Source organism: Garra rufa, chromosome 22 (genome assembly GCF_049309525.1).
Source record: "Garra rufa chromosome 22, GarRuf1.0, whole genome shotgun sequence".
NCBI classification, from domain to species: Eukaryota; Metazoa; Chordata; class Actinopteri; order Cypriniformes; family Cyprinidae; genus Garra; species Garra rufa.
Window position 1 is genome coordinate 31,131,135 of NC_133382.1, and position 12,891 is coordinate 31,144,025.

Sequence of the window (12,891 nt, forward strand, 5' to 3'; positions counted from 1 at the left end):
CCTCTCACAGAACAATCTACTGGATGCTAACCAGTCAGGTTTCAGGAGTGGCCATTCAACTGAGACTGCGCTACAGTCTGTCACTGAAGCCTTGCGGACTACAAAAGCTGATTCCAAATTATCAGTACTCATCTTGCGGGACCTATCTGCAGCTTTTGACACTGTGAATCACCAGATCCTCCTGTCTACCCTCTCATCGTTGGGCATCACAGGGACTTCACTTCACTGGTTCAAATCCTACCTCTCTGGTAGGTCTTTCAGAGTGGCCTGGGGAGGGGAGGTATCTAAAACTCATCAACTGGTCACTGGGGTTCCTCAGGGATCAGTTCTTGGAACCCTCCTCTTCTCCATATACACTACATCTCTGGGCCCCATCATACAGGCGCATGGCTTCTCCTACCATTGCTATGCTGATGACACACAGCTCTATCTTTCATTCAAACCAGATGATACATCAGTAGCTGCACGGATCTCAGGCTGCCTGACGGATATCTCTGCATGGATGAAGGAACACCATCTACAGCTCAATCTAGCAAAGACTGAGCTCCTTGTCTTTCCTGCCACTCCAACTCTACAGCATGACTTCTCCATCCAGTTAGGTTCATCAACAATTACCCCATCGACTTCAGCCAGAAATCTGGGTGTAATCTTTGACAACCAATTGACTTTTAAAGACCACATAGCTAAAACTGCTCGATCTTGCAGGTTTGCATTGCACAACATCAGAAAGATTAGGCCCTTCCTAACAGAGCATGCTGCACAACTCCTCGTCCAGGCCCTGGTCATTTCCAGGCTGGACTACTGAAATGCTCTTTTAGCCGGTCTTCCAGCATGTACAATCAGACCTCTACAAATGATTCAGAATGCAGCAGCACGTCTGGTCTTCAATGAGCCCAAAAAGGCCCATGTCACACCTCTCTTTATATCCCTGCACTGGCTATGTTCTCCTCTCTTTCTTGATCTTCCCTTTCTAGCCTCTACTCATCTAACAACGCCTAATATATGGTATTTTTGAGCACTTCCTATGTTGATCTGCCTCCTTAGGATGAATCACTTGTTGCATTCCCAATTTGTAAGTCGCTTTGGATAAAAGCGTCTGCTAAATGAATAAATGTAAATGTAAAATGTGACAGAATGTTTCTGGCCACTGAGAGAAGTTGATTCTTCTAGAAACTATGTAATACCTTTATTGACTTGGCTGAAAATTGTACATCTTGCACATTTTTAGCTTTAAATTAACAAAATGTACTGTAAAATTACTGTGTGACAAGTGTCAGATGGTAATACCATGAGACTCTGATATTGATTGTACTTTGATTGGTGTTTACATGCTTTGCCAAAAAACTTTCAAGAATACCATTGTTATACCATAGTACATGTACCAAAAAACAAAAAGTAACATTTTAAATTTTAAAATGCCCCGTTTGACAACATTTTGAGCAGTGTTGTTAATTTTAACTCAAACAAACTATTAAAATAACATTTTTGGTTATTGAAAAAATGTGGAAATAAAATACAAATATTAGAGAACATAAAAGAAAGAGTCAAATAAGTTAAAGTGCTAAATTACTAAACCTAAAACTGAAATAGATAAAAATGAAAGCTAAATGGAGATAAAAAAAAAAAAAAAAAAAAAAACATAACATGACAAAAGCATGTTATGACTAAAACTTGAGTAAAATTAGTTAAAATTACTCAATTATTAAAAACAAAAAAGACTAAAGGTCATTGCACACCGAGTCTGACATTTTGTCAATCACGTTTACACACTGCCTTACAAAACTTTCGTCCATCCTAAAAAAGTTCAGATCAGGTTCGATTTTCTGTTTTCACATCCGTAGCAAGCATATGAAATTTTCAGACTCAGTGTGCAGTGACCTTAAAACTTAAACCAAAATTAGAATGAAAACTGCAAACATTTTTTGAAATGCTATAACAGTATAAAAATAATACAAAAATACTGTATTTTGAGCTGTTCCAAGTGATCAAACTTAAAATTTTGTTCTGGTGCATAATTAAATGAATGGTAATGAAAATCCCATAAACACTAAAGGATTTATTTACATATTTGCATATTACAAACCAGAATACTGGACTCTTTTGACTTTCCCTGTAAGCAGGCATCCAGCACACCACAGCATCCCAGCAACCACCTAGCGACCGCATACAAAAGTGCTAAGGACCACTCAGAACAACTTAGCAACCACAATACCCTGGCAACCAACCTGAAGACCCCAGAATCACCCCATTATGGTGAGGAGATTTCCACATCCAAGCACCATTAACATTTTCTTCAGTAAATGAAGAGTTCAGATGCAAAAGCCTCTAACATCCATCTGACGTTTTTGTTTAAAATGGGCATTTTTATCAGGCTCCTATGTATAGGTTTCTACCTAAGTGCCGGAAATTCTGATTGGGCTGAGGCTGGGATTTACCGAGTTTAAAGTAAAAGTGCTTGATGAACATTTACTATATGTGTCAAGAGCATTCACTCAGTATCATCATCTCATTTTTGACCGAGGTGGCTTTTAGAGGGTTTTGCATCTGAACTCTTCAAATACTGTATACATCTAGTTATTGATTCAAGCTATACCTGGGTTTAAGGCAAATTTAAAGCCAAATCTCTTCACAAGCTAGACGAATCCTATAAAGGGTCCTAAGACAAGCACACAACAGATAAGAGCTCCCATGGGTCTGGAGGCATCGCTGTGTGAAACTATACACCTTCTCCTCATGTGTCTGCGCTATATTGACCTCTCTGTGAAAGACAGACCTCTATATATCTGACTTGATTTTGGTCTCAATGCTTCACCCATTTACCAAAATCCTCCCTGCTTAACCCCTCCCTCTCTCTCTCTCTCTCTCTCTCTCTCTCTCTCTCTCTCTCTCTCTCTCTCTCTCTCTCTCTCTCTCTCTCTCTCTCTGTCTCTGTGTCTCTCTAGCTCCTTCCATAACCACCTCCTGAACTCGCTCTGTGGTTGCAGTGATGTGTCTGTTATTCAAAGACCCCTATCCTCCCTCCCCGTCCTCCTCAAGGGCTGCCTGGCTGGGCATCGGCAGTTAGGACTCCTGCTATAGAGTCCACGGATGGGGAACTGCAACGATTTGTGAGGGTAAGAAAACCTCTTTGTTAATGAGCTATCAGTTTTTATATATGATGGGTCACTTAATTTTTATTTAAGAGAGTGTTAAGTGAATTGACTAAATTGAGCATCAGTTTCAGTTACAGTTATTGTTGTCTTAAATAGAGTTAATACAAGTAAAGTGGGGCATGTTTTTGAATATGTCTTTATATTGTAGTGTAGATATTTTTAGCTATTTAAAATGGTATGAACGTGTCAAGAGCTAAGCATTTGCAATCAAATTTGAAAACTACACCAATTTTATAAAAAGTATTTAAAAGTATTTAAATACTATAAAACATGAAAATATGTAATATATACAATCTAAATATTTAATCCATAAAACACAAAATGTATACAATTTCCTATATTTTAAAGCATTTTTAAAATAAAAATACTTAAAATAATTATTTTTTTTCCACATATCACAGTCTCAAGGGTTAAATAGATTAATATATAATATATTTTATTTTAATATATATATTAAGGAAATTAAGACTGAAGGTTGTTTATTATGTATTGTGATATTAGTGCATTTAAATAAAAATTATTAACAATATCATCCATATCAGTACACATGAGAAATTATGTTTTAATGGCTGTTTGGTTATAATTATGGAGAACAATATAAGAAAATGAATAACTATTTAAATACACATTATATATTGCCACAATGCTAATATATTGACAAATACATGGTATTTTCAGTTATAATAATATTTCTGTTGTCATATTTTAAAACTATGCCATTTTTAAAAGTGTATAAATACTATAAAACATAAATAATATAAACTTTGTGTTCGTGTGTGTATATTTATTCACATTTTTTTTCGAACATTTTAATAAAAAGTTAAATTACAAATAGATCAAAATATATCATTTGAGGTTTTTATATATTAAACTTTAACTTGATATTTTATTTATTAATTAAATTTTTATGTATAAAAAATGTTTATAAAAAAAATTATTAAAAAAAGTATTTAAAAATAGGAGGACTCCAAAACATCCAAAGGCTCACAACAAAGCAGTAATATTAAATAATAATATTTATATTAAACCTTAAAACGTGCACTTTCCACTGTACATCCTCTTACCAAACAGCTTTTTAAAAACAAGTCTTTACTGGTTTGTTCTGAACATAAATCAGTTATTTGACATGTTGTGTCCTCTATGTTTTGTCATCTTAATATTTTCTCCAAGACCTGCAGGATATCCAGAGGTCAGCTCTGGAAGTCATAAAGATCGCTTTAAAAATGTGTGGCATTGTTTGTGAGCACCTTATGTAATCAAGAGTCTATGAATTTCAAGACCTCCATTTCAGTGTCCCTTTCATCTTCTCTCTTCCTTTTTAGAAAACAATGAAACTTACACTCTTTTCCTTGTGTGTCCTGATATGGATGGTATTGCTATACCATCGTCCTTGAGCTCATAACTGTTGTCTCAGGTATACCGCCCGAATATGAATAATTGAGCGTGTTCATTGGAGCAAAAAGTCCATGGAGAGAGATCTGAAACCTTACACATTGACTCCCTGTACATCCCAGAATAGAAAACAGTGGCCATTTATACTTTTACAAAATGAGGTGATTACCCTTGAGACTGTGTAAATAGAGCCACAATTCATTATTTGGTGAAAACATGTTTTTTGATTATTGTCTACTGTTTGAACAGATATAGATGCTTGCATGGGTACTAACTAGTGCAGTAATGGAAAATATTGCTAAGGCTGTGCTATTAGCTGCAATGTCATTCTTTCAGCTTAAACAGTTTGTACGAGTTATTTCATATGAATCTTTTGAGACCCTGATTCTAGACGGAAGCCTTTGGATGGGAACTTTGGAAATGCCTGGTCGACCTCGTGCATAAGAGAAAATAGTTTTCTTAACAAGTATGACTAATTTCTTGATCCTGGCTCTTGAATATGAGAACATTAGACAAAGATGGTTTAATAGTGTCTGTGATTTAAACTAGCAAAAGTGAGTCATTTATGTAAATGAATTTATGTACTTAAATGTTCATTTCCAGTCCCTTTTTTACTTGTTTTTTAATTATTTTGTATATTAGTAAAAAATATATGTAAGTATTGAAGGTTGTTTATTTTGTATTGTGATATTGCTGCATTTAAATGCATTTACATTTTTTGTTTTGTTCATTTAATGACAAACCGTGAAAAAAACATGCTTTATTTTACTTCTTACATTACTGGCTTCACCTGAGACAAAAGTTATGAGCTTGATGGAATAACAATAACATCTATATCAGGACACATAGAGAAATAATGTTTGATTGAAATTATGGTTATGGTGACAGAAGGTCTCTTATAAACCATTTAAGAGCAAATGTGCAAACGCATTAATATCAAGATAAAGGGCCTACGTTATATACAGTTGAAGTCCAATTTCATACACCTTGTAGAATCTGCAAATTAATTATTTACGAAAATATTAAACTATTACACAAGTTTAAAAAGCTCACTGATGCTCCAGAAGGCAAAACGATGCATTAAGAGCAGAGGGTGTAAACTTTTGAACAGAATGAAGATGTGTACATTTTTCTTGATTTGCCTAAATATCATATTTCTTTTCATTTAGTACTGTCCATCAGAAGCTACAGAAGATGTTTCCTAGAAGACAAAATAATAAAAAGTTACATTTAACCTGTTCTTCAAAGTCAAAAGTTTTTACCCCCTGCTCTTAATGCATCGTGTTTCCTTCTGAAGCATCAGTGAGTGTTTGAACCTTCTGTAATAGTTGCATATGAGTCCCCAGTTGTCCTCAGTGTGAAAAGATGGATCTCAAATTCATACAGTGATTGTTGGAAAGGATTCAAATACACAGAAATGCTGCAATGCTGAAAAAACATAGAATTTGTGGGACCTGAATGATTTTTCTGAAGAACAGCGGACAGTTTAACTGTTCAGGACATACAAGGGACTCATAAACTATCACTAAACCAAAAAAAAACAAAAAAAAAACAGCTGTGGATCATTCAGGCAAAAACACAGTATTTAGAATCAAGTGTATGCAAACTTTTGAACGGGGTCATTTTTATAAATTCTACTATTACTTTCTCTTGTGGACTATATTTTTATGTGAAATATCTTATTCAGGTCGGTGCTAAATAAAAAATAACATGCATTTTGTATCATCCCTTATATTTTGTTAAAATAATTAACATTTTGCAGATTCTGCAAGGTGTATGTAAGCCTTTGACTTCAACTGTATATGGCCACAATGCTGAAATATATTGAGATATGTGTTTAGTTATATCGCCTAGTCTATAAAATTGTACTTTAGAAAATCAAATGGTAATTGGCAAGGGGAAATAGTATAATATCCAAAGATTTAGCCTAGGAAATGTGGGTATATTAAAGTCTTTCTCTAACAGGCATGTCTAATGCATAAGAACAAGTTTTCTCTCCATGAAATCTAAACCTTGTGAGAAAATATTTTTTCCGAATCATTTATGAAGTGTGATACACATATATGATACACATACATTCTTGAATCCAAAATCAGCCCCTTCATATTGGGGGAGAGAGGCAATGAGTATTTGAACAGCTTTGTAATCATAATCACTTAGGATTGATCAACTATTGTCCAGTTAACTCAGTTTATCTTTCCTTACACGCTTTCTTAAAAAAGTGTTGTATTTGATGCTGCCACTAAATAGAGCTCACAGAGTGAGCAGCATATCATATAAACACACTTGCACGCGCTAATCGTCATTCATTGTGAATCTCATAAATGAGCGATGATTTGTTTGTAAAGATGTTTTCAGAAGGGAGAACATCAGTAGAGAAGTACTTAAAGCCTTTCAGGGAAAACCCTCTCTTCTGTAGCCTAGCACACGCTCAGCTGTAGTTAAAGATTTATCATTTATCAGCTTCTGTATCAAAACAACTATAGCCACAAAGAGCCATAAAATCTCATTGCAACATATGATGTCACTGTCTTTGATAAGATGCTTTTTGAGTACTTCCATTGAGACGATACAAATGAACTTATTTAAAACATATTTGTGGCTCACTATTAATTCAGAAGTGCATTGTGAAAGCATTTTTTCCTGATCTTTGCACACATATAATGTCTGCATTTGTCAAGCTCAAGGATTAAACCATGTTTTCTTTTCAAAAATATTTATATATGTGACCCTGGACCACAAAACCAGTCTTAAGTCACTGGGGTATATTTGTAGCAATAGCCAAAAATACATTGTATGGGTCAAAATTATTGATTTTTCTTTTATGCCAAAAATCATTAGGAAATTAAGCAAAGATCATGTTTCATGAAGATTTTTTTGTAAAATTCCTACTGTAAATATATCAAAATGTAATTTTTGATTAGTAATATGCATTAAGAACTTATTTTGGAGAACTTTAAAGGTGATTTTCTCAGTATTTTGATTTTTTTGCACCCTCAGATTCCAGATTTTCAAATAGATGTATCTCGGCCAAATATTGTCCTATCATAACAAATCATACATCAATAGAAAGCTTATTTATATGATGTATACATCTCAGTTTCGCAAAATTTAACCTTATGACTGGTTTTGTGGTCCAGGGTCACATATATTTTACCAATAACAAGGATTTGGTTCCAAACTAACCCTTTTCTTGATAGCCATTGATTTCATGTTATCACTAGAAAATAGCAGCATTTGTTTTTTAGAGTTGTTTCACTCATTTCTTGTATCACATTCATTGAAATTTGTAATTTATGTATTCAATAATGGGTTATACCAGTTTTGTATACTTTTGAGGGTATAAAATGTGTTCCAATAGCAGAGTAACAAATTCCCCATAGAAACAAAATAGATTTTGCTGCTTTTCCTAACTGTAATATAAGTGCACACGAAGTGGGAAAGAACAGCTCCAGTCCAAATTGCTAAAGCAGTGAGAAAGACTTTGTGGTACTAACATAAATCCCCAGTAAGGCAAAGACAGATGAAGTAATTATAAGGTGACAGAAGACCAATCATTCCTGCCTTGTCCAGTTCTCAGCATGAATTTGCCCACCTAAGCAGGACAGTTGATGAATCAGCCCGATCATAGCAGGCAATCGTGTTCCACAACATAAACCCTCTTTCATATTGTCTTTTTGCCCGGAGGAAAGAATGAATGGCTTTTGAATATACCACAGTTGAATTCCAATGACATAAAAAGAAATGAGCATAAGAAAAGCTCATTAACACAGAAGTTGTTTGTAAAACCCAATGATGTCATGAGGTAAAAGGAAATATACAGAGCAAAGCAATCATTTCCACTCTCTGCACTGGGTCTGAAAGCAAATAAACATGTTTGGCACAGAGCTGATCAGCTCATCCTCTCAGGAGGGAGCAGTTATGGGAGTAATCAAAGTTAAACACAGAAGGAAAGGTAGAAAGTGGAAAGATAAGATGAGTAAATGAGCGAGAGTGTTGTGCACTCGTTCCATCTGTCTCTAATTGACTGTTTTTAACCTGTGAGGGCAAGCTGCCTTTGTCATTAACCCAGTGACCTGATAAGAGGGCACCAGAGCATAGTAAAATTCCATTCTGAAATGCATTACCTCTTCATCCATGTGATATAAACACAATAAGGTTTATTTCACATTGATGTCAGTTGTTGGGCAAATGTTTGAGGTCATATTCTGATATTGAAGTTTTAAGGTTTCCTTCCTGTTCTCTTTCCTTTCACAAGAGGATCTCAGAGGCCATGATTGACTGGCGCAATGGCACAGCGTCCGGCCAGCAGGAGGATGAGAGAAGCGCTCAGGAGAGGTCAGAGTGTGTGCTGGCTTACATCCCTGTCGTCTACTACAGTACTCTGTTGTGTGTTGGAGTGCCAGGTATGAGATGTGCATTTTAATACTTATAAACGTGGGTCAGTTAAAGGATTAGTTCACTTCCAGAATAAAAATGTCCTTATAAGTTACTCACCCCTAAATCAAGGTTTTTGAGGAAAATATTTTAGGATTTTTCTCCATATAGTGGACTTCAATAATGGCCAATGGGTTGAAGGTCCAAACTGCAGTTTCTATACAGTTTTGAAGGCCTCCCAGCCAAGGAATATGGATCTTAACTAACTAACTAACGAAACAATCAGTCATTGTCTAAAAAAAATAATGTATATACTTTCTAACCACAAATGCTCATCTTGCACTAGCTTGACCTCATGCATTATGTAATCGTGCACGTGTGATGTAGGCGGACCGATCCAGTGTTAACAAAGCAAACATGCAAAGAAAGTTAAACGCAAGTAAGTCATAATAAAAGGGTAAAATAACAATGTTGGATGATTTGAAGTCGGAGGAGAAAATAAGATAGGAAAAGGAAGAGTTTTTCTCCATGCCCTACATTTTTTTTAATCAAAGTACACAGAAGAAGAACTAACTAACCATTTTTTTTTTAGAAAATGACTGATCGTTTCGTTAGAAAAGACCCTTATTCCTGGGCTGGGATTGTGTAGAGCCCTTTGAAGCTGCATTGACCTTCAACCCGTTGGGCACTATTGAAGTCTACTATATGGAGAAAAATCCTGGAATATTTTCCTCAAAAACCTTAATTTCTTTGCAACTGAAGAAAGACGTGAACATCTTAGATGACATAAGGGCAAGTAAATTATCAGGAAATTTTTATTCTGGAAGCTAACTAATCCTTTAAGATCAGGGTCATGCGCCATTGAGAATTGAATTGAGAATGCATATTAGGTAGCAACTTTGGATTTAATTTAGGGAAGCAAGATGAAATTGAAACAAAATTGGAATGAAATTCAAAGGCATTGCAGTAAGGCTGGTTTTTAAATTTTGCATATGATTATTTATAGTATATTTAACCTTAAAGGGATAGTTGATCCAAAAATGAAAATTTGATGTTTATCTGCTTACCCCCAGGGTATCTAAGATGTAGGTGACTTTGTTTCTTCAGTAGAACACAAACAAAGATTTTTAACTCAAACCGTTGCAGTTTGTCAGTGTTATAATGGCTAAATTAACGGGTTTAATTTGGTTTTGTCTGTATGTTTTTTTACTCTAAAAGATTTGCTAACCATTGACTGCCATTATATGACTGACAGACTGCAACGGTTTGAGTTAAAAATCTTTGTTTGTGTTCTACTGAAGAAACAAAGTCACCTACATCTTGAATGCCCAGGGGGTAAGCAGATACACATCAAATTTTCATTTTTGGGTCAACTATCCCTTTAAAGGGATATAAATTCTGTTATTATTTACCCTCAAGTTGTTTTAAATCTGTATGACTTTCTCCTGAATACAAAAGAATAAAAGGTTTTTTTTTTTTAATCGACCATGTCACAAAAACTGTTCCATACAAAAAAAAAAAATGGTTAAATGGATCTTCTTCACCTTGAGTCTTTTGATGGAGGAAGGTCATGGTAGATTCATTCAATGAGACACACATCAGACCAGACAAGAAATCATTAAGTATCCACAAACATTTTACTGCACCAATCCTGAGAGAGACTGACAGCTGCTTGAGGACAGAAAGAAGATCGATAAACCAATCAATACAAATAACAATTAATTAGAGACTCATTTGAAAACCACCCATAAACTGCTACTATAAATCAGACCAGGGTCACAGACAGATGCTTGGTGTCCACAACAGCCAATTGAAACCAGTTTACTAGCATATATTATGGGATCTCTCTAGGTTACTTAAAAAATAAAAACCTGCATGACTTGCTTACTTTTGCAGAACACAATAGAAACATTATGAATAGTGTTTCAAATGTTTTTGTCCACTGAATGAAAATCAGAGGGGTGCAAAACATTGTATAGACAAATAGACACTTCTTTTATGTTCCACAAAAGAAAGCAAGTGATATTGGTTTAGAAAACAACTCAAGGGTGAGCAAATGATAACAGAATATTTTTTTAATTGTGGTATGACGTGGTAAGTAAAGTTTGATGGGAAAAAAAACAGCATATGAAGGTAAAGGTGAATGAGAAATCATATTTTCTTTTTTCTTTTTCTTTTTTATTCCGTTGAATTAAACTCTCCGTAGTTTTATCAAATTTCATTCTACTGTCTGTTAAAGGGATAGTTCACCCAAAAATGATTACTCACCCTTATGTCGTTCCAAACCTGTAAAACCTTTGTTTATCTTTGGAAGACAAATTAAGATATTTTTGATGAAATCTAAGCTCTTGGATTTAATCTAAAACATCTGAATTTGTGTTACGAAGATGAACGAAGGTTAATTTTTATTTTTGGGTGAACTATCCCTTTAAGTAATGGAGATGTCTTTTCTATAAATAGCTTTGTTATATAAATCTTTAAAAACACTTAAAATACACTTATCTCCTGTTGTGTCAACCAGCAAAATCAGCCCAAATTCACTCGAGTTTAATCTTTCCTTTGTGGAAAACCAGGGCAAAGGTTCCCGTGGGCCGGCATGTTCTGTAAATATGACCCCCTAATCTTTTACTTCCCATCAATCCTGCTGTGTCAACTCCCTCCATGCCCTTGATTTCTATCTCCGTCTTCTGCATCTCCCTTCTTTGGCCTCATTCCCCAACTGTTTATGCCTTGTCCATCCTCCTCTACCTGATTCTTCTTTCTAATTCTGTTGTCTCATTTTCCTAGTGAACATCCTGACCCTGGTGGCTCTTTACCGGCTGGCTGTTCGTACTCAGAAGGCCTTGTACGTGTATCTTCTTGCACTAACCGGCTCGGACATCCTCAGCCAGCTGTTCATCATCTTCGTGGGCTTCCTGTTGGAAACGGCCGTGTTTCATCGTGACGTTCCTGTGCTGCTGCTGAGGTCGGTCAGTATGATGGAGTTTTCCGCCAATCACGCATCCATCTGGGCTACCGTACCCCTCACGGTGGATCGCTATGTAGCTTTGTGCCACCCACTACTCCACCGGCAGATTAGTTACCCGGCACGGGCCCGGCGGATAATCGCAGTGGTGTTCACATTGGCGCTGGCATCTGGTGTGCCGTTCTTCTGGTGGTCGGACATGTGGAGGGTCAGCCGTGCGCCTAACAGCTTGGATACTGCCTTGATTTGGACTCACGTGACTATTATTTACTTTCTTCCATGCTGTATCTTCCTGGTACTGAACTCTTTGATCATCCTGAGACTCCGGAAAAGACGGCGGCAGCAGATGTGTCAAGACGAGAGTGGGCAGCAGCTGGCAGTGCCAGGCAAGCTGGGTAAAACCACAGCTATGCTCCTAGCAGTGACTTCTGTGTTTGCTGTCCTGTGGGCGCCTCGTACCGGAGTGGTACTCTACCATCTCTACGTGTCATCGGTGCACAACGATTGGCGGGTACATCTAGCATACGACTTGGCCAACATGTTAGCCATGCTGAACACTGCGGTGAATTTCTTTCTGTACTGTTTTGTCAGCAAACCCTTTAGAGCAGCAGTGAGGGACGTCCTGTTGTTCCGTGGGGGGCCATTGCACCCACGCCACCCTCTGCGTCATCAGCGCACCGCTGCTAATGCCTCCACTTCTTCTATTTCCAGCTCCAAACGTTCCCAGCGAGAAATCACCCCTCTCTCTCCCAAAAGGGCAGACATCAAGATGTAGTTCTGCTAAAAAGGGATAGTTCACCCAAAAATAAACATTCTGTCATATTTACCCTAGTGTCATTCCAAACCAGTAAGACCTTCGTTCATTTTCGGAGCACAAATTAAGATCATTTTGATGAAATCCGAGAGCTTTCTGACCTTGCTTAGACGTTCAAGGCCCAGAAAAGTATCAGCGGTTCAACTGTAATGTTATGAAGCTACGGAAATACTTTTTTGTGTGCAAAGAAA

The 12,891-nt window shown here is 36.4% G+C and overlaps 1 protein-coding gene across 1 annotated transcript; it reads left to right on the forward strand.

Moving 5' to 3' along the window:
• Positions 1 to 8,813: 8,813 nt before the first annotated feature.
• Positions 8,814 to 12,661, forward strand: gpr142 (G protein-coupled receptor 142). Its single transcript, XM_073827819.1, has 2 exons — positions 8,814 to 8,950; positions 11,709 to 12,661. The coding sequence occupies exons 1-2, from the start codon at positions 8,818 to 8,820 to the stop codon at positions 12,659 to 12,661; spliced, it is 1,086 nt and encodes a 361-aa protein (XP_073683920.1). The 5' UTR covers positions 8,814 to 8,817.
• Positions 12,662 to 12,891: the final 230 nt, after the last annotated feature.

What these genes read in the sequence shown, in the direction of transcription:
- gpr142 (XM_073827819.1), top strand. Translation starts at nt 8,818, where the DNA reads ATGATTGACTGGCGCAATGGCACAGCGTCCGGCCAGCAGGAGGATGAG. An exon ending in GTTGTGTGTTGGAGTGCCAG is followed by an intron (nt 8,951 to 11,708) that starts GTATGAGATGTG and finishes TCATTTTCCTAG; the next exon opens with TGAACATCCTGACCCTGGTG.